Raw genomic sequence first — 22,224 nt, forward strand, 5'->3', positions numbered from 1 at the left:
AGCTTTTTCACTCATGGTCCATTTCTCTTTCAGTCAGTCAGTCCTCATCTCTTACCTCTCTATGCTCTTCTCAGTCTACATTTTCTGCCAAATTCCATCTTCTCCATCTATGATACATCTCCGTGTATCATAAATCCACCAAAACTGCATGAATACTTGTAGTAGCAGGTTTTATGGGGGTTTTAAGCCATGAAACATAACAACATTAACCTTCACTTCAATCAGCTATTTAGATTGCATCTGGGGAAATGACGTGTAAAGTGTTAAAAGAAGTAAAAACACGTCAAGAGGGAGAACATTCTATAGCTGTTACACCAAATCAAAATGTAAAGCATCTTTACACCAAAATGCTATCAAAGCTGATTCTGAGGTGACAGGCTGTAGATAAAGTTGCTGTGGAAGAGTGTATGATTTAGTTGGTCATATGTTTTCCCTCACCCAGATATTCCCCTCAGGACTAGGTGGAGACCAAAACAAAGCTAAAAGGATCGTGAATACAGGACTTACAATTGTCAGGTTGCCAGAAACACGACTCCAAATGACTGACAATGTTGTTCTATATCTACTTAATGTGCAAATATGAAACTGTTTGCTAACATGTTGCCATGTCAACTTTATAAGGTGATAGTATTGTACAAGATATGTACAACTATGTAATGGCAACACTGTTTTTAATCTAACAAAAAGACGGTATATTTGGCATTTATGCACTGCAAGTGCTTGTTAGTTATGGGCTAATATACAGTATATGCTGATATCTGATAAGCTATTGAGCGATAATATTGGTCATGTAGATTTATCTGTTGGGGTTTGTTCATTACCGCAAAATAAATAAGTCGAATAATATCCCTGTGGAGATAACCTTGGCGCCATCCATACAGCACACACAAGCTGGCAGACACTTTATTTCCACTGTGTGGATGAATGACTTAACCCTCTATTTTATCACCTAATATATCTCCTTCACTATTGTGCATGGTGTGCACCATTTTACTGACTTCCTTTATACAACAAATGCTATTTTACCTTGAGCAAAGGGGCCTTATTCATCACGAAGGCAAAGCGCTGCACACATCGTCTTTGTGTCATAGAAACATTATCAGAGAAAAACATCTATGCGTTCAGCAGTGGTCAGACCTATGTCAGCTTGTTTTTCCACCAGCGATGGAGTAACTGGCTCGCACAAAACTCTGCTCACAGATACATCAAACGGGCGAGTGACCTTGGCCGGTATCTACATCCACATCAACCTCATCCTTAATTGGAAGGGCTGCAGTACACACGGAGAGACTTTTGTGAAAGGGCTCTATAAAATGCCTCCTCGGCACACTATGTATCAAGTTCTCACAATAAACCCCCCCCCCCTTTACTGAATGTGATTGCTGCACTTTGCCGTGTTACCGCTCAATCAATTTGTTGAAATGAACTTTAGCTCAATCAATTTCTTCCATTGAATCTGAGAGAGTTCACAAGGCCGCGGTATATGGGAGAGAAAATTGGAAAGGGGGAGGGAGGGAGGGCGTGATTGAACATTCCCTCTTAAAGGTCATCTCGTTGCTTATCAGATTTCTTATCTGCCCCTTTTTTTCTTTTAGCCTGTGTCGGGGAAGCCAATATTTGCCGAGCGATGTTTTTTTCGGGCTTAGAGGAGGGTCTAAGCCATTAAAGCCGGCTCCCTCCTGTTCCAACTTGGCATGAACATCAGAGGTGTTGATGTGCGTTGACAACCAGAGCCTCATTATACAACACAGGCTGCTCCCTCAGCCTCACACAACTAAGTAGTAAGATCTTCAGTGACGTTCTGTGGCTGCAACTACTAATGAATCCGTTGTAGAGGACAGCCTTTTAAAAGACTCTCTGCTTTGCAAGATAATTAGTTGGATAATCCTGGAGCACTAATCTCCAAACGTGAATGACCTACAACCAAATGGGTCTTACCGTTCGGCTTCCAGGCGCATCTCCTCCCGCTTCTGCCTCCTCAGCTCCCGGCGCCGCTCAAAGTCCATTTCCTCCATGATTGTGCCCTGAGGGATGACATCATCAAACACAGACGCGTTCATTTAGTCAATTTCAGGAAGGCTGAGAGGAAAGAAAGACAAGAACACATTCATTTAAGTATCCCGAGAGGGCAAAAATACTTGTTCACCAGTCAAACAAAGCCTTAGTTTGCTGATATCTGGATGTCAAAGTGCTGAATATAAACGCACAGGGGATTCAGAGGAAATGAGGCGTGCTTTTAATGCAGGGTTACCGTTACAGACAAATCCCAGCTGTATTATGTTACTGCTAATGCAAATGGAACATCCTACTGCTGCTTTTTCATATTAAAAGCATTTAAGAGGCAATACATGGGGTGGCTTTTATTGTGAAGCAGCCACAGGAAACAATGCATTCACATGAGTCACCAGGGTTAGCACAATTGTTCATCAAAACTGTCATTTTGGGGATGTTTTCATCAGCGTTTTGCAAAAATAATAGTTGAGTAGCTGGTCATTGAGTGTTTTGCTGTCGTATCTAACCGCTATTAAACTTTCTATAAGCTCAAATCAACTATGATTGAAATCTTTCTAAACACAGTATTGACCAGAAGTGTGTTTTTATGTTTTAGGTGACAACTGGCTGCCTGAAACCTATGGCCACAAACTCTGTTGAAAAACAGAGGAACGAGGCAGAAAATGAATGAAAAAAAAGAGCGGAGATACAGGAGGGAGAAGCCAACACAGGATGTTAACTCAATCAGTTCTCTCACTAAAAATACCCCAGTAGGATATGTGACAGTGAGGCCCGAGACCACCCAGGAGCAGCTGAGCCTCCCATCATACAACCACCAGCAGCAACGTCTTCTATACACAGGAGCAGAGTAAACACACTCTAGCTGAGCACTTGAGGGAAGGAGACAAAGGTGCATGACGGTTCACGTAACAAACAGGCAGCACTGAATAAAGTTGTACTTAAACACTTCCCCCTTTGTGGTGACACAGCATGAGCAGGAAAGCGTGGCAGAAAATAAGCTGCGTCAAAGTGCAGTACGCAGAAACAAAGGAAGAACTTCGACTGTCGTACCTTGAATTAGCCTTCAAACAATGTGTTTTCCTTCACACCATACCAGCTTTTCACAATGCTCCCTCCAAGCAGATACAAAGTCTCCCACAGTCCGGCCTCAGCTGACAGAAAAAGGCAAATGCCTGTTTCCTTCCCCTCTCTGCTAGTCCCTCCCTCCATCCCTTAGTGGCCTCCTTCCTTCTTTCCCTCAAGCTTGCCCCCCTCCCTCCTGTCTCTCCTTCTCTCCCTAACTCTACTGCAAACCTTCCCTGTGTTGTTTACCTATATACATGTCAGAGCTTGGCTAAACTCTGTTCAAGGACATGATTCCAGCTTCCTGTGTAAGCATGCTTTTACTTTCATCTGAATTTGCATACGGGGGGGAGTCAAAGACATCTGACATGCACATCTGTATATGAGTATGCATGCACACAAGCATGTAGGTGCAACATTACAGCGTTTGTGTGCATGCATTCACACTAAGCATGCACAGATGCACAAAGGAACCATGACTCTGAGGGATCCTCCTTACCCCCCCCCCCCCCCCCCCCCCCCCCCCCTCCTTCCCCCCCGGCCCCCCCCCCCCCTCTGTGAGCCTGTATAGTAAACACAGCCTTTCCCCCCCCCCCCTATTACACTATAAAAGCCTTGGAGGAGAGATATTTTAAACACCGCAAAAATTCACTCTCTGTGTTTAGATGCACTCTAAGTGTCATTTGTGAAACAAAGGGAGGGTGGAGGCAATCGGCATGCGGGGCTACTCATACCACCAAAATTGAGACGAAATGAGGGCAATAACGAAAACTGACAAGGCCTCCAAACATCACCAGTCTAATCACATACTTCCGAGAACCAGTGACGCCAAGGAAGACTAAGTTATTAGTAACACAAGCATGGCAGCATATCAATTCAGAGTTATTATTGCAAACAATGCGTGAGAAGACTGCATTTTCATTTGGTGTTCAGTTTCGTTAAAAAAAAAAGTAGTGTTTTTAACATTTACAAGAAAATTAGAATAAAAGTAGCTCTGTCAACAAAATGATCAAAGAATGGACCAAACACACAAGATCTCACATGAATAACAAACCTGGGACAATTATATTTTTCAAGCTGATAAATGATGTATGAATAGGTCTGTTCAATGAAAGCGAGACTGAACGCTGCACAGTCACATTGTCTCGTGTCCACATGGGAGATCGCACCAGGCATAGGGGCAGAAGAGGAAGCCTGTGGCTTGCAGACAAGGCCCTCGGTAAGACGTAGAAATGTAACTGTTGTGTATATCACTGAAGGGACCACCCGCACTTTGCAAAAGCTAACAGAGGCACAACGGGAGACAGACAGCATTCCAAAAAGTTGAGCAACCTGAAGTCACAAGTTTGTGACATTTTCAGACTTTTTACAAGTTCGGCCTGTCTTAGCCTGTCCACTGTAAAACCTCTTCCTCCTTCCTTTGCTGCCTCCGTCCTTTTATTCCACTATTTATCTCGAAAACCTGCATCCGTCCACCCCTCTCCCCCTTCTTATTCTGTCTCTCTCTTTTCTGTCCTCCGCCCCCTCTTTCTCTTTCCCCGTCTGCCGCAACCTTCTACAATGGCTATAATGACACATTTACCAGTCAAATTACTACCTGTCGAGACTGCCAGACCCTGGCACAGAACCCAGTGTCTAAGTGCCAGCCTCTTAAAAAGCCTTAAAAGCCAAGTTGATATTATCCCGACAGCCACTGGGATTACACCACCTTATAATGCCTCTATCTTCTCACGAAGTCTCGAGATAAAAGCACCAAAACAATGGGCCCCTATCGGCCAAATGAGGCACAAAGTAGATCAAGCAACAGTCTGGGAGTACGGCTGACGAATAAGTATGGGCCAGCAGCACGTCTATTTTTGGCTTCGGTGAAATGTTCCTGATGCTGGCGTTGCATTCTGTGAGAAGGGAAAACTGCAGCTCTTTGGTCAGATTTGTTACTGTGATACTCAGAGCAACTATCCCCTCACAACCTTTAGACAAACACATTAATCTCCACATTATGGCTATGGAGCTATGCGAGGAATGCTCCTATTTAGCCTCTGATTTTAGCAGAGGGAACTTGAAAGAGCCTCCGAATTACTCATTCACATGCCACTTACAGCCTCCTCCTTTGGATCTCTTTTTAGTGTGCAGAGAATGTTTTGCTTGTTGAATAAAGAGAATTAACTTGAAGATAAACAAGTAAAAAATAGCTATGTGCTTGCCAGCTGTGAGGTTGGCAAATAAAAGAACAATGGTGACTTGTTGCAGCTGGTGGTTACGAGGCTTAGTCACAAATCACGTACAGTTTTAGCTTTTTAAAACAGGGACATTTACGGCAGTTGAAAAAAAAGCTACTTTACTGGAATCCTAAAACATGTTGGAACGTGAAGCATATAAAATAAAGACTAACATTTTACACGAATCATCAATTCACAAGAAACAAGATCCCACACAAGTAAGCTAATGGTTGACAATTGCTAAGAGAACGAGTCTACAGCCATGCTAGCAGCTCTTTGAGGCTTTGCGTGTAAGCTAATTGCTAACGTCATCAAGGTAACATGCTCACAATATTAAGGCTAATAAGGCTGTCATTAGTTTTAGGTATTTGGTCATAAACAAAACTGTTGGAAATTGAAATTCTGGTTTATATATCTTTTAATGTTCATCTAAATGAAAAAGTGAAAGAGCAGAAACCACAGTCTGCAGTTACTATATTTGTCCATACACTAAAAACTGAACGGTGCATGCTGGGTTTACAGAGTGAGGACATTACAGCAAACACCGCCACGCTACATGTACGGCTGCTCTCCTCTTGGCCTCCAGAGGACCACGCTGTTCTTTGGAGAGCAGAGAGGAGAGGAGAGGAGTTGCATGTCGAGCAGCGATGGAGTCACAGCTGTGCTGGTGTCCAGGTGAAGAGAGGTATTCCAAGTATCTGGAATGCGAGGGCAACACTGGCACAAAGCCTGGTCTTTCTAGTCTTTGCATCAATGGAAGAAAATATTTGGTCCACCTGCTGCAGGGGTTGGTATGTTGGAGAATTCACAAACCACTTGGATTCTTTTTACCAGCCACACGCCATTTGGTTTTTCAGAAATAATATCAACTACCTTGGAGACTAGATGACACAAGAGATTCAAATGCTGAAAGTCAATTTTATCAAAACAAATAACGTCCAATATTATTGAGATAATAATGAATAGGCTATAAATCATGGGATATTGTGGAGGATATGGCCCCTTAACTGTGAATAGAGAGCAGAAGGATTTAAGTATTTTGACACCAGCTGTCTTCATCAATCAACATTTAGTCATGTAGAATAAGAATTAAAGGCTTCTATTCAAAAGTTAAAGAACACAAAAGTACAATTGTCTCATTGTGTCAAATTTGAGGCTTTTATTGTGACATCTTCTCTTCAAATACTATCATGGGTACATTCAGTGGTTCTTGCATTAACTGCCTCATAAAACATATTTTGCTGCATTTTTTTGCATTCACATTGTCTAGCTAGCAGTTTTCTTCTTCTCTGGTTTTGCTCCACATTGTACCACAGCACCACTAGTAGTCAAAATATTGTTTAAAACAGTTTATTCCAACAAAGAACAACTAAGCTGCACATTTTCATCCCCACTGAAAGACATAGTATTGCATTAACTAACACATGTGAGTCCGTAGGAGTTTACTGACCTTGTGGGAATTTAACGTTTAAAACTGACACACTTCTCCATTTGCATGTAGCTATTAGACAACCTGCTGTAAGCTATATATTTATGGATGCCTTTAATTGGCTGATTTTTGGATGCTTACTTGACAGGAGATGAACAGACTTACCCTTAAACCAGAGACGCAGAGGTCTATTGGTTTGGTCTGAGCTCAGATATATTGGTACGTATTTTGGCAAAGTAAAAATGAACATTTGATGCTTGTTTTATCACACAAATAAAACCTCTGCACTAAACCAGGAAGGAGGGGAGAAATAAAGAGAGAGAGATACTGCATGCCTGTAGGTAGTGCACACTAACAGCTGTTTTGGCTAAGGCTCTGGGGACAGTTTGAGTTGGGTAAATCTAACGTTTTCTGCAGGGGTAAGGACTCTCCTGAGATTAGACTGACAGGGCGGTTAAAATATGTTCAGCCTGTGTGTGAGGGTGTGTGCATCACGATAAACAGTTTTTAACAAACAGGATTTACATTCATAAACTAGTTTTGTGTGTATTTATGTAAATGTGTGGGTGGAAAGTTTGCAGATGTGTCGGGAGGAAGTGCGTATGAATAATTGCATGCTTTCCTTTTTGTGTGTCCACTTTAAATGCGTGTGAGAATGTTAGCGAATATTTTTACAAGTGTGATATTGAAAATACATATAGCCACTGCAGGCACACTGTGTGTGCGTTGATGGAACAGTACATGTGTGTACACGTGTGATATCCATCACCACCTACAGTGCTGTGTTTGGAAAGCTGGCCTTGTGGTTGTGGTTCTCTGCGCTATGTGTCTCCTCTCACACGTCCAGGCCTCGGCAGCATTAACACGTTTACAGTCCCAGGATGCAGAGCGACTGTGGATGAGCATTCATAAATTCACTGGAGGGTTTTGTTGCACCGAGGCCAAGAATTTCTCTCTTTCTTTCCATCTCCACTCGTCCTTCTCTCGGCCTCATCCGTCATCGAGAATCTCTTCCTCTGCCTGCCCTTTAGAGCCTGACCGACACATTGCTGGGCTGGCATTATCAACTGATGCTGTGTATTGATATATAATAGGGCTGTCACTGTTCATCTGAAATTTGAATAACTGTTTGAACTTCGGAAGTGATTGAATGTTCAATCTGTAATGATCTTTTCCTGTTTAGGCCCAACAGGCAGCAATCCAGCTCGTAGTTTAAACAACTGCAACTATTGTTGCTCTTTTTGCTAACGCCAAAGAGAGACCGAGCGGATAATAATGACACCAAACAATGTCGAAGTCGGCTAACACGAGGAAGCACTGTAGATTCGACACCACGGATGGAAAAATCTTGGACAAGGCAGTTTGCTGACTCGTAGTAACATTAGCTTATAATGCAGCGTGTTACGTTTGCTTGTTTCTTAATAAGGCAAAGTGGAGTATTTTAATTAATTTGAATTTTTTATTTACTATGTGTTTGCTCTAATTTGTGACGTCAAAAAGTGACAGCTCTTGCATGTAACAAAAATGCAGTACAGAAAGAGAATTGTACGCGGTCATTTTAAGACAGCTTTTTATCACAAATTCATTATATGTTGTTTATAGTTGTTGATACTATTGATGCAAAATGAACTTGCTGTTACATTAGCTGCTAGTGTTTAGGTGTACAAATCTCTATATAAGTTTGTTATATATGTTAATGTGAACCCCCCCCAAAAAAAAAACACTGATATGTTATTCATGCCGTTTTTTTAAAAACTCTCTAGTTTTAATATCACCCTCAAAAACCCATTATCGGTCGCCTGTTTCTTTAACTCTCTCTATCTCCTCATGGACCACAATGCAGCAGCTTAGCCAACAGCTGCGGACTCTGTGCTCAGCTACAATATGAGAAGACTCAGGGTTGGCTGTGAATTAAGTTAAGTAATTGGTTTACCCGTGTCCATGCAGCCAAGCTTCTTTCTGTATTCGTCTGTGTCTGCGTTTCATGCCACAGTGTGAATATCAACCACAATGGCTTATGTTGTCAAAGCCGAGGTCTTCGGCTGCGACTATATATTTTAGGCAACGTAAGAGGAGGCTAAATGCATCAGACCTCAGCTCAATCTCAATACCATCTGCTTTCCACTCACACTCTATCTCCTCCAAGACAAATGAGGCCCGAATGAGGAAATATCTCACTGAGCATCAGCAGACGGTGTTCATAGGCAAAACCGGAGAAGCTAGTGCCACTGTGGCAAGTGAGACGAGGCGGGATAACATACTGATGGTTTTGGAGGGTTGGGGCAAGAAATGGGCTAGACATTGCTGAATGCCTTGGATGCATTGTCATTAGTGGCTTTAGATGTGGTGGTGAGACACAAGCCTCCCTCAAACCTCCTCTACCGTCTCCTCTGTGCTGACTTTAGAGTTCACAGAGAAAACCAACCAGCGAGGGCAGATTTCACACCAGCGTAGTTTAAAGATGTAAAGTTTCCATTGGGCGAAAAATAAGGAGACTCCCGCATTCCCAGACAATGGTTCACATTCCATAACACCTCTCTGTGCCCTGTGAATCATACACACTGAGACAGACTGAGGGAGGTTATCTTTTCACACACACACACACACACACACACACACACACACACACACACACACACACACACACACAGCTGGAATTAATCAATTCTTGACTAAATACGCAACAATCAAAACCAAATTAAGAAAATAGTTTTTTCAGGGTCTTTGAATGATAAAGTGGGACTTATTTTTGTAGTTCTGGACATCGTTGTTGTTGGAATAAGATTGCACCACCAGGTGAAATGCAGAGCTCTGGGAAGTGTTTCTTATTTCAAAAGGTACATGGTCTCACTTTAGAGACCATATTCTGGTTTAACTTTGACCCTCTGTACTTGCCATACACGTGCAGCTTCTCCGTGCAATGAAAGATCTTTAGCAACGTGCTTTCAGTTTTGCCTCCAAATAAAGTGGTTTAGATCATCTGGCTTGACTCTTGGTATGTTTACAACCAGTCGGATCTATTGTTGTAGTGATGACTCCATGTTCCCAGATCTCAGTAATTACTTATCACAGTCAATAAAAATGATGGCGAAACTACAAAACGCAAGACCCTAAAATCTGTAATTATCCTTTTAAGTACGTAGGTCAGGTCTAACCCTCGACAACCACAGAAAACCATATGCACACTGTGAAGTATAAGATGTTTGATATCCGATATTGTGAATTGCAATAATATTGCTGTTCTGTAATATTGTTTTTTGATCAAAATAGTAAAGTTAAGTGTCAAAAAAAGTCAGTACCTTCTCAAAGAAGCATTTTGTGATATGCTCATGATAATAAATACCATTTGCTTTAGTTATCTTTCTAACTGACAAATCGTTTTTGGAAAGGACGCTGTGGTTTGATACTAACTCTTGTGTTGCCCGAGTTAAACAAATGACTCTCAAAGTAGCATTCTTAAATCGTGTGTTTGATTTTTCCACTGTCAGCAAGATAACCTCGCTAAACTTTGAGCACACTGTCATCCGTTGTATATATTTAGACTATGACTCACTGTTCTTTTCATATGTTCTCCTCTCACGGTCCCACACATGGATGGGAGTTTCGTGCAGCTCATCACAATTTAGGCCGCATTAGATCTGAAGGTTTTATGACCTTTCCCTTCTCTTGAGAGACAGCTGAAAACACCTGAGCCTCACCAGCCGGCGTTCCCCTTCAGGTTGAGGGTATGTTTATGTGTCTTTAAACCTCACGCCTGAAGCTAAGTCACACTTGAATTGAAATAAAAACATTACCCCAACATGCCATATCCATCGTCTGAATCTCACAGCTTTTCGACAGCAGGTTTTAGCACACAGATGCGTCATTTAAACTGCAAACATATGATCTTTATTTTCATTGAGGAGGAGATCTAAATCCAGCTTCAAAAATCTTACTTGAAGCTCTTAAAAGTTAACCACTGAAATGAGATAAATTCTTATTTGTCAGCTGCTGATCCAATTTACCAAATTAAGTAGCTGCCCAAGACGAGTTGATGTAGCAGTTGGCAGAAAGAGAAGGGTTATAAAACATTGTCTTACTTTCTAAGGTTGGTTTTAAGAAGGACATTTGCATTAGAAGTTGGAGTCCTGCTGCCCTAATCATGAATAACACTGTAAAAAGGCAACTTCTTTGTGAAACAGCAGGAAGAACCAGCACAATTCCTCTCTATTCTGTGACTTTTAAAAGGCGCGTGTCCCTTTTAGAAGTGCACTTTCAGACACTACACCCACAAACAGACAGAATTGGAGAAAAGGCATTCCACAGAGTACAAATCCCACACAAAATAGGGATGTTTGTACGGCATCAAAAGGCTACTGCTCCCTGGCCGTGCTCCATATGACCAAATATGGAAAGAAAAATGCTGCCTTTTCCCGTAACCAAACTGGGAAAAAGAAGAAAAAAAAAAGGAGGGGGGGAGAGGTTCTCTTGCATGCTGTGTGCACAGCGAGATAGAGCTCTCACACTCACTACACAGTGGCCTCAGAGTTGGCTCCCTCTCAAAACAGCATGACTGACGGTGATGCTGGACCTGCCGCGACATCTCAGCGAACACTGTCGGGCAGACATACACACACAAACACGCAACACCTGCACGACTCAGGAGTCATGAAAGAGAGGCACGCCGAACCTTTTCACTACGCTGACATTTCATTTTTAAACACACAAAAGCTTTCTGCACTTTCACATATGAGCTCTATAGCGGAGTCTCAGCAGTGCACTTTGAGTGGAGCCCACTGGAAGGGAACATTCCTCTTGGTGGAAAAGCAGCCGTCTCAAACGCCACAGTCCTGTGCTTAAGTTAGAAAGAGTTTGTTTATCCCGCCCTGTTATATTGAGCAGCTCTGACATTCTCCTGCCATTGCAAAAAATGTCTACATGGGTATTTGACTTCACAAGAATCTTATCATATTATCTGGGACACTTTTTGGAGGCTTGTTTGAACTAACAGCAATGGAGGAAAAGAGAGAGATGAAAAATAAAGAGCAACAGACACGACGCAATAAATAAAGGGACTTGTTTTTGTTTTTGTTTACAAAACCAGCTTAACAAATCACTGACATTTTGTATTCCATCTTAAAGGAATAGGTCGACATTTTGGGAAATATGTATATTGACATAACTTTTTAAAGAGAAGATTGATACCACTCAAACCTGTGATGTTAGCATCACAGGTTTTTACAAAGAAACGTAACATTTTAGAAACGGTTATGTCCTTTATAACCTCCCCGGGTAACGAGTATCACTATTACACCTAGTTTAACCATTATTAGCTCGAAATCCAAAATATAGAAGTCTATGGAGCAGAGCCGGGTAGATGTCGGAGCCTCATCAGAGCTGGCCGATGCTACGCTATGATTGGCCAGTCTGTGTTCAAGGGCAGGACTTAGTGAAGGGACAATTTGTTTTGCTTAGTTTGCAAAAACAACATTAAAACTTATGGCTTTACACAGATTAGTGCTATTCTTTCTCCCTGCTACCAGTCTTTATGCTAAACTAAGCTAATCACCGTTAAATCTCCCTAAAGAGAAACAATCTTTTGATTGATGGGACAAAAGTTGATTGAGTTGAATTCAATAAATGACTGAAATATCTCCTTTTAGGGCAACATTACTCTTTAAAATGAACATCTTTTGTTTTGCTGCCCAGCAATGAACAAAGTGATAAACAAGCCTATCCGGCTCTTTCTTCTCCTGCATGCTCAGGTTTCAGGCGGTTTTAGCTTTCAGCGCTGCAGCACTCTTATGTAAGCATCTCCTTCAAAAAATACTTCAGCTATTCTGGTGCAAATATCCACAAAGTCAAATAACCTCAATAAATATGCACCCCTGCACTTGACACGCGATATTAGCAGTCTGTTGTGTAATTCGCACAAGGACATTACAGTCAAAACCTTCATCTTTTTGTCACTCGGGACCAAATGCGATATCATACTATAAAGGGCCAATACTGCATAAAAACCACACTATACTATGATCAAACAAACCAAGACTAATGAATAAATACATGCAAGTTTTCAAAAATAATTTTCCTGTCATAACAAACCAGAGCTATGATGAATACACGAGGACAACATCATCAAGTCTCTCAGTGCCTTAGGGCGCACTGTGACTTGAGTCTATTAAAAATAGGACTGTAAATAAATAATGACAGACAGACGCTGTATGAAGCCAATGACAAAGGAGGTGATGGTAAACTCAATGAACTGAAAAAAAACATCTTAACAGGTCCAAATTGCACCAAATTCGACAAGCACTCCCTTGGGTCCCAAGCAATACACCCACCAAGTGTGAAATAAATCAGATGAACGGCTCTCGAGATAAACAAAGGAACCGCATATATACATACAGACAAAGATTCATAGTTAGACGCACACAAGAACATGTGACTTGTTATGAACCCATTCCTCATCCTTCTCTCATGTCCATTCCTAAAGGAAAAGCAGCCTCCTCTTGTTCCTTTAGGACAGCCCGTCTTGACACCTGCCGTCTGTCAGAGCATATGTGGCCGGGGAAGGAGTCTCTGACTCCTCAACAGGACATTAATCTGCTACTAGTGAGCTGACCAGGGAGACTAGTGGAACCAGAGAACTGATATATGGAGGGCTTTAGCCCCAGCACTGCTACTGCCGACGCTGCAGCTAGAGAACAGTTTATCCAGCTGATGGCAATAAAGCAGAGTCGAACGGAAAAAGGATAAAAACAGGACAGAACAGAGCAGAAATGACCTCTACTACGCCTAAAAGCTGTGCTTTCTTAGAGGTCTCTGAGCAAAAGCTCAGCTCTTGTAACCAGAAACTGAAAGATCACAGTTTCAATCACTGCAAAAAGCCAGCGTGTCTGGCTATAAGGCCCCCAGGCAAGAGCCAGAACTTGTCCTTTTTTAATAAGTGTAAGTCACTCGAGATAGGCACCAAAGCTCAATGACTAAAATATGAAAGTATATGTGATTAGCATGATCCACGGCAGCCCACAGCCTCTGGTATATACGGGCAATAACATGACATGCTGGAAACATTACGTGGAACATCAAAATGTATTTCTCATAAAGCTTGAGAGGTTCCTGATGTGTTTCTAGAAGGCAAAACATGGAAAGAAAATGGATCTGCTGAACATTTGTGACATGCTTCCTATAAGAGCCACGTTTCTGTCGTGGTGGACGTGTGGCTCTCCGTGGCCGGAGAGAAACTTCACTTTGGTGAAAGAGGGAGAGGATAAAAAAAAGGAATATAAACGGCGGAGTGATTTATGTGGCTGGCTATAACCACAGTAAGAAAGTACGTCTTCCCATCATACCTTACATGGAAACATACATGAGGTTAGAGTGAGGCTGTAGAGCATGATGCAATGCCCCCACATACTGAGTGCCTGCTGAAAACATGACAACTGAGTGCAAACCCTGGCACAAGTTTGCCTTTTTTTTGCGCATGCCCAGGAAAACACAAAGAAAACCACTTTTGCGGAAGACGTATTTATTTAAATCTCTCCAGAATGTCATAAATCTTTATCTCTTTTGCCTTGTTTTAACACACAAGTTAGTAAATCACAGCAGCGGAATGCCAATTTTTTTAAGTGTGCAGCGAGGCTTTTCAAGGGTATTACATGACAAGGTATTTTTCAAAATAAGGGGCTGCATTCCTGGAGAGAGATAGGAGGAGATTAAGGAGCGGGTTAGGGTTGTGGGTGAGCAAGATGACCTGACCGGAGTTGGTCTATTACTCACAGTGGATGTGGAGAGGTGGAGTAATCCCCTGACAGTGCTTTCAGTTCAGTCCTACTGGTGGAAATCTGAGGGTTTCTTTAGGGAACACACAGACAAGAAACTTGTAAAATAGATAAAAGGCAGAAAAAGGGATGACAATAGAGAGTCTCTCTCTCTCTCTCTCTGCGGTCCTGACATGCTCTCCGAGAGGGGGGCAAAGCCATTTAATGGTGGATGAACTTGGACTCCTTAGCCAGGTGTGGAAACTACAAGATGTCTCTGATCAGTATACTCAGCGGTTGATAAATGTGCTTCAGTTGCCATGCCACTGACGAAGGGAAGAAATGTGGTGTTTCTAACAGTAAGACACATCCAACAGGGTTACACTGCACACCTAACATCTCTCACTGTTGGGCTACCTTAAAAGGTACTTAAACAGTTACATTGACATTCAGTGTTTCTCTCGAAAAAAGTTTCACGAGTCTCCTTAAACCTTTTGTAAGGCAAACAAACCTTTGCATCTTGTTTTTCTGCACTACTTCCTGCGTTCATCTACCACCCTCTGCAGTCAGCAGGAGTTGGTTTTGCATTGCATTAAAAGTTCAATAGTACTTTTAGGTCTGTCTAAGAGATTCAATTCAATATTTCATGAATCTTCCAGTAATACTTCTCTCTAAATGTAAGCTGGCACATATCGACTGTGCAACCGGCACAGGGGAGAAAAACACTGTAGTAATGGGAAGAAGTACTGTAATAGAAAAAGGTAAAGCATAGCTCTTGACAAAGGACTGCAGAAGTCAGCACAAAATTCAGTCGAGTAAACCAGTCCTAATTCCAGTCCACCGACACCGGCTGACAGATATGATGCGAGGAACTAGAAATGTGGAGCACATTCAATGAGATGAAAATGAAATCCCAATAGATATCATAACCCTGTGAGAAATGTGCCATTTTTTTTTTCAATCTTTCAGCGGTCTGCAGTATAAAGTTTCGAGTATTAAAGCATTAGCATCGCTCTTGACTTAGCGGATGCACATTCTCTAAGTGACAGAGAGCTCAACTCTCCTTCCAAAAAATACATTCCATACCTGAGATCCTTTCAGGGCTCTACAGGGCTAAAGCTCACTAGCTTTACCAGATCTCATTTTTTTGTGCATGGCTGTGCTGGCTTTTATTATTAGTGTGGCAGCCAGCCAGCTTGGATGGGTACACGTCTACTGCCCCCCCTTCCTTTAATCTGTAGGTATACAGTAGGTAATTCATGACACTTTATAGTCTGCACTCTCTGCAGGTGTGTTTGTACTGTGTCCATTGTTTCTGTCAGTCTAGAGGCCAAAGTGACCACCGGTGCAAACACGAGAAATCTTCACATTTTCAGTACGAAGTGGCAGAGCCGCTATTGTCAGTAGAGCGTCTTGAACTGTGTCCTGCAGGAGAGATACCCCCCCCCCCCCCCGTCTGTCTCTATTTCTTCTCTTTCTGTGGTTATGTGACTTTGGGATCCATTGCCAGAAATTCCAGGAAACCCTAGAGCTTCATGAGACATAACAAAGCTCTCTCTCTCTCTTACTCTGTCTTTGTCTCTCGCATTGAAGATTACACTACGTTTCTCCGTCTGCCTTTTGCTGGCCTGGGAGCTTTGCAGCTTATTCTCCCTGGGAGCTAAAAGTAATTTTATTCAGTGGCTTATTGACTCATATCATACCATTTTAAATGGTGGAGTTTCTTACTTTTAATGCCTGTGCTAATTCCAGACCACATACTCTTTAGACCATGGAAGACGCAATCAGTGAATGACATTAGCTGATGTGGCATTTACCACTAAATTGAGGATAAAATTCAGCTTTAGAGGTTAATTTATGTGGGGTACTTAAGCCTCCTAATTCCTAAATTTATTAGAATAACACATATCTCAGACAACCATGAAATTGTAAATAATTGAGCGGTGCTCTTACGAGGCTTCTCTGGTTGCTCCGTGGAAGTCGCTTCAAGCTTTTTTTTTAGCTGATGGCAAAACTGCAAATGAGATTTGGTTGACAAAGCAGAGCTAAATGGGAATAAATCTAAAATGACTGCGTCGTCCCTAGCTATAATCTGTCCATGGGGGGGGGGGGTTCACCCATGTCCTCGTGCTAGAAAATCGTCTCCTGCATCTGGATCACCTCTGCTCTCAAACACATAGCTGCATGTCTGCTGAAGCCCTCCATGCACCTACAGACATACCTATTCACCCTCACCCACCACCCACCTTGTGTTTACGTTCGGAGCTTGAGTGACTGGTATTTCATTTCGGCCTGCCCGGAGCCCTTTCGCACAGTTTGGCTTGGCCGGTGTACCATTACTGGTCATTAAGTCTAACCTGAACTAATAGGAGCCCATTTTCCAAGGTGGTCTCCCAGGTGGCTGTCACAGAATTGAGTGGCACTGCGGGGCTCGACTCAGGCACACCGAGTCTCGTGAAAAAAAATCTGCCCGGGACGCAAGCCAGATTCCATCATACACGGGACGCAGACTCTTTGATAACAAGAACCCATTGTTCTAGGGGGCGTCTGGGTGTTTTGTTTCTCATTAAGGCAGGTTTAATGAGGCCGGCCATTTAGTTAGCTACGGCACATCCACCTCCCAGACTTACAAATCATAACACATCACCAAATGATTCCTAATGTGTCACTTAATGTTCATCGCTTATACAAGGATGCTTACGTTCCCTTTATGCAATGGCATATTTCTAGTAAATGCCTTATGACTCTATTAATATATAACAGGGATGTTATAATACCAGAGATTTAGTAGTCGACACCAACACCATATAATGTATCTCATACTGAACAGAACTTGAATGCATCATATTGTAACTCAATGCAACGTCCGTTAACGTGAGCTGTTAGCTCAGCTATTTAGACGAGCAGGACTGTGCAGCCGGCTTCTAACAGCTAACATTACTCGCTCTCCTCTTGCCGATTTCAACACAGGTTTGTTGTTCACAATGTAGCATTATCAGCATCATAACAGGACGCCTTTAGTCTCGAGCCCTGAGCTCCGGTACTTACAGTGTGTCTGCGGTACTGTAGCAAAAAGAGTGCCGTCAAGTTTCCCCCCCCGAATTTTGGCATCAACTTGGTACCAAAGTATCAGTTCTCGTGACATCTCTCAGATTAGAAACGAGTGTTTTCATTCACCATAATCCTAAATGGCATAATATTCAAGTGGCAGATATCTCATTATAATATAAAACTGTTCATATGTTTTAGCTGCGCCCTTCTTTCTGTGACATGTGTCATCATTAATCAGAAGAGAAGGAGCCATTAGTCTAAATACGGGGGTAATTAATCCACGCTCACACTCCATTAGACGTCATGCTCAATTTGTGCAGAGAGCTGTGTACTGGGTAAATAAGCAGAGACGACGGGACCCACAGCTATTATCCCTGTCGAGGTGCTAACATGCATTTCCAAGAAAGCTTTCATGTAAACACACACTTAGTTTAAGTGGATGTTACAACTGCAATTGAATAAAGAATACATTTTTGTCCATATCAAATAATTGCATTCATGTGTTTTCCTTAACGGAGGGAATTTGTGCAAACTGCTGTCTGATCAGAGGATAATCGTACGCATATGTATCTCAGTCATAACAAATGTGACTAGACTTCGGCATTAAAGCCAAACCTTCAGCCTCCGACAAGGTTCAACTGCAGCAGGGCATATAGCATGAATCAGCCCTTAGTTTAATAAGTACCATTTGGCTGTCATCTCGGCGGCCGTGGAGCTGCTCTATTACAGTAAAACCCCTCCAGTACAGAGCTGGGGTTATTCAATAAAACCCTGACTGAGTGTTTCTCCCAATCACCACTGGCAGAGCTCTGATGAGGTAAAAAGCTCTCCTATGCCAGCCTCTGTCCCTGCGGAGGACTGTCTGATTAAAATAGTTTTCTGAGGCCATATTTTTGTTCTCCTTGTCCATTTATCAGACACGAGCTGGAGTACAGAGGGAAAAATTGACAAATTACCTAATGCTTACTGAAATGAATCCACAAAAAACAATCTCATCTATAAAGGGTAGACGGATAGCGATTTCTAGCTGGTATTGTTGTCTCAAAGACACAAATATACATACATACCCTACATTTATTACTGGTGTTAAGGGAGGAAAGGCTTTGCATCAGCCGTTCTGCGCTTTTGATCTTCAGCCTTAATCACTTTCAACCCCCCCCCCCCCCCTCACACACACTTACCCCCTCCTCCTCCCAACAAGGCAGTGACATGTGAAGTGGAAAGAAACGGCAACAGCGGAGTGGCCCACTAGAGCCGGCCTTCTTACTCTCCCGTCCTCCTGCCTTGCGTGTAATGCATTCCTAAGCAATCCTCGGAGGCTCATATGTAAATGCCTGGGTATGCTTCTGATTAGGAGGCACAAAGAGTACACTCTATAAATGCACTCTTAAACAATTACCGCTGCTCCCGACTGCAGCCCCGACACAGACCTCAGACTGTGCTGCTGCCTGACTGGCTTATTCAGGTGGGAAAGATGGATGCGGACCATTTCAAACAGCGTGCCTTGGTATAAGACACGCGTGTGGAGTCAGATCGAAGAAGGTTTGAGAAACGAGACAAAGTCGATTTAACGAGCACCCGACTAAAAGGAAATTAGCCACCCACACTTTTGATTGTCAATGAATGGCTTAAAGCTGCTGTAATCGAAATGTGTATATTAACAATGGATCAAATAACTGTCTTTTGTGAAAGCGACGGGCCCACAGATCATTGTAATTCTGCAGCGCAGCATTTGAGCTTTTTCAGCACTATCTGGGCTGCAACTTAACTGTTTAATTCACTCTCATCGCTTTCATTGTTCAGATGTAATGAAAGACATTCTTGACCTACTGTGCACTACCTGGCCAGCACCAAACAGCAGACCGACTAAGCTAGTGCCTAGCTAATGCACATAGCGGAGTATTTAGCTGCTTTAGAGCCGGCTGTTTACCTCAGGAGTTGGTGGAGCCCAAACACAGAGCTAGAGGGAGAGAGAACATTGGACATACATTAGTCACATGACCAGAAATAAAATTCCACACCAATGATAATGTTTCTCTTTTCGCGAGCATGTTTGCCTTACCAACTAACATGAAGTGTGTTTGCATGTTGTTTCTGTTGCTCCAAGTGGCCAAAATAAAATAAAGGTTAATGCAGGTTTAAGTCAAAAAATGCTAAATAAATGTCCTGGTTCCACCTTCTATTGGAACTTATGACATTGATTGGAAAACAAACATTGAAGTTATTAATCAATAAAGTAATTGGCAGACTCAATGGTGTAAATAATCAGTCATAGCCCAAAATATATTAATGTGTTTTGAGACCATCTGACAATATTGTACTCGCCAAAGATTTCACACCAAGACTTCAAACAAATGTTCAAATTTTCGAAACTTGGTTGGAATAAAAGAGATTCTGAACTTTGAAGCTCTTCCAGAAAAACACAGTAGAAGTCTGACTCATGTGAATACCCATGTAAGGACACAGTGATTGTTTTATGTGTATGAGGTAAGCCCTCATTTCCATCATTACCACATACAAGCCCGATCTCGCTCTTTCCAGTTCTCACTCCCATGATGGCAGCCGTCCAATGTGGACTCTCAAAGCTGTCCTTCACATTCGCCATACACACTTCAGCACACGCAGCGCCTCGATGGCCACACGCATAAATCCAGCAGGCCTATAACTGACCTGCACACTGCCCCGTCTGTCCCTGAGAGTCAGTCAGACTGCCCCGTGCCATTCATAGAGCGGTTAACCTTGCTAACTGTGTAAACACATGACCTCACCGGTCATGTGTTTACACTCAATGGTATTTTTCACACGCCGCTGGGATTTACATCACTTTATATAGTCCACGTTCCCCTAATTCCCCATTGCCCTAAAATATGGGACTTTCAAAAGGTGATTTGACAGGCTCTTGATTTGCCATGTTTGTTTAGTTTTGGGACGCTATGGGAGGGAAGACGAGAGGCTGAGAGGAGAATGGAGGAGGGGGAGGTGAAGAGAGGACAGGGAGGAAAGAATGGAAAGTTGGCGGGGTGAGGAAGTAGGGTGAAGTGAAAATGAACATTATAGTCATCATTTCTTTTCGGGAGACAGGGGCTGAGGTAGAATAGATTGGTGTTAAAGGAGAGGAGGGAGGCGAAGGGAAAGTTAATGTAGCTGTTAGGAGAGAGACGAGTACGGTGGTTTCTCTGCCACAGGGACACACTGTGCACGTCTGAGGTCCCAGTGGGAGGACGCTGAAGGAAAACACAAGGCCAATCAGCTAACAGAGACATTTCCTGTGCTTGTTTTATCAGATGAGAAGAAGCCCAAAGGCTAAATGTCCCCCTTAACAACGTTCTACACTTCTCGGAATAACCCGCTTTAGGGAACGGAGAGGAGAACATGCATCTTTGCAGGATGACATCAGAAGCGCTGCTTAGGAGCACTGACCTCACTCTCACACAATCAATCATCCACAAAAAACCATATGAAATGCAGACCACGTGAGCAAGAGAGGAGGTTTTACCTTTTAAGATATAAAGCACGGCTGCCTCATGAATTCAATCATCACCCAGTAAAAAAACACGAAAGACTTTGCTCGAGGAAAAAATACAATAGTCTCTTTTTATGGCTATGAAACTTCTGGTGGAGCCTGGCATCTGGCAACAAGCAGATGGTGGGCCAATATGCCAATTACCAACGCCGACATGCCATGCTGCCCATTAGGCAATCTGGCCTTGAGTGATAGCACTTTAAAGTCAGAAAACGACAGGAGTGAGAGGCTGATCTAACAAACCCTCTTCATCGGAGTGTGACTAAAGCCCAGAGGAATTCAAACGCAGGTCTTTCATGCCCACATGACTGCTTCAGTCAGGAGAATCAAAGTTTGGGAAAATAGTTTGGGAAAAAGGGAAGTAGAGATAGAGATCCAGGGAGGACGGATCATTATGAAATTCTTCATGCACGTGTGTGAATTTGAATCTGTGGCTTGAAAAAAGCTTTGTAAATGTGGTTTTGATGAAATAAGATTTAATTTGGTAGTGAATCTACGATAGGCCAGGGTGTGGGTATACTAGAAGAGAGGGGACTGGGAGAGTAAGAATTCTCCATCACCCAAGAGACTAATTGTGAACAAACGCCAGAACATCCAAGAGCACCGTGGATATTTCCCTACAGAACTGTTCCATGTCAGCCTGGCAGCATAATGAGGGACGTAGTTTTTCTTTTTTCGAAAAGGCAAATAACAGGAATTTTAAATTGATATCATTGACATCTGCAAAACTCTTACACCTTATTTTCCAGGACCTTAATAAACATCTTCTAGGGTTTCCTGCCCGAATCTGACTTCACAAGCACTTCAGAAGGGCTACCAGTTGTTGCCGCCCACTTGTTGAGCGTCGCTACGCGCTGAAAGAGTTAACAATTATTTTCCAGCTCGAGACCGTCCAAAGCTCACCATATTATACAACTTAGTGTGCGGTTATGGATGCGGCGCATTCAAATTACATGCTATCGAATTCAAAGGCGTGGGGGGGGGGGCAGAACGAGTATGCTGTGGGGCTCCGGTCCAGGGGCCAAGATCCCATGAGCAGCTAGCTGCTTGTCAATCACAATCACTTGAGATGAGGTGAACCCTTAACTGGTCGATGCTGATGACAAGGACGCCATTGATAAAACAGGAAGCATGGTAAGGGACGCATCTCTTTCTAAAACCATATTCTTGGAAAAAACAAATCTG

At 42.7% G+C, this 22,224-nt stretch overlaps 1 protein-coding gene across 1 annotated transcript in view; it reads right to left on the reverse strand.

The window, feature by feature from the left end:
* cald1a (caldesmon 1a) overlaps positions 1 to 15,886 on the reverse strand; it is a 40,572-nt gene extending 24,686 nt beyond the window's left edge. Inside the window, exons 1-2 of the mRNA XM_031865855.1 lie at positions 14,485 to 15,886; positions 1,939 to 2,024 (exon numbers count right to left, since the gene is read on the reverse strand). Coding sequence (XP_031721715.1) covers positions 1,939 to 2,015 — 77 coding nt within the window. The 5' untranslated portion in view covers positions 2,016 to 2,024; positions 14,485 to 15,886. The remainder of the gene's footprint in view (positions 1 to 1,938; positions 2,025 to 14,484) is intronic.
* Between the last annotated feature and the right edge of the window lie 6,338 nt (positions 15,887 to 22,224).

Source organism: Anarrhichthys ocellatus, unplaced genomic scaffold (genome assembly GCF_004355925.1).
Source record: "Anarrhichthys ocellatus isolate YVR2014 unplaced genomic scaffold, GSC_Weel_1.0 scaffold33, whole genome shotgun sequence".
Classification (NCBI taxonomy): domain Eukaryota; kingdom Metazoa; phylum Chordata; class Actinopteri; order Perciformes; family Anarhichadidae; genus Anarrhichthys; species Anarrhichthys ocellatus.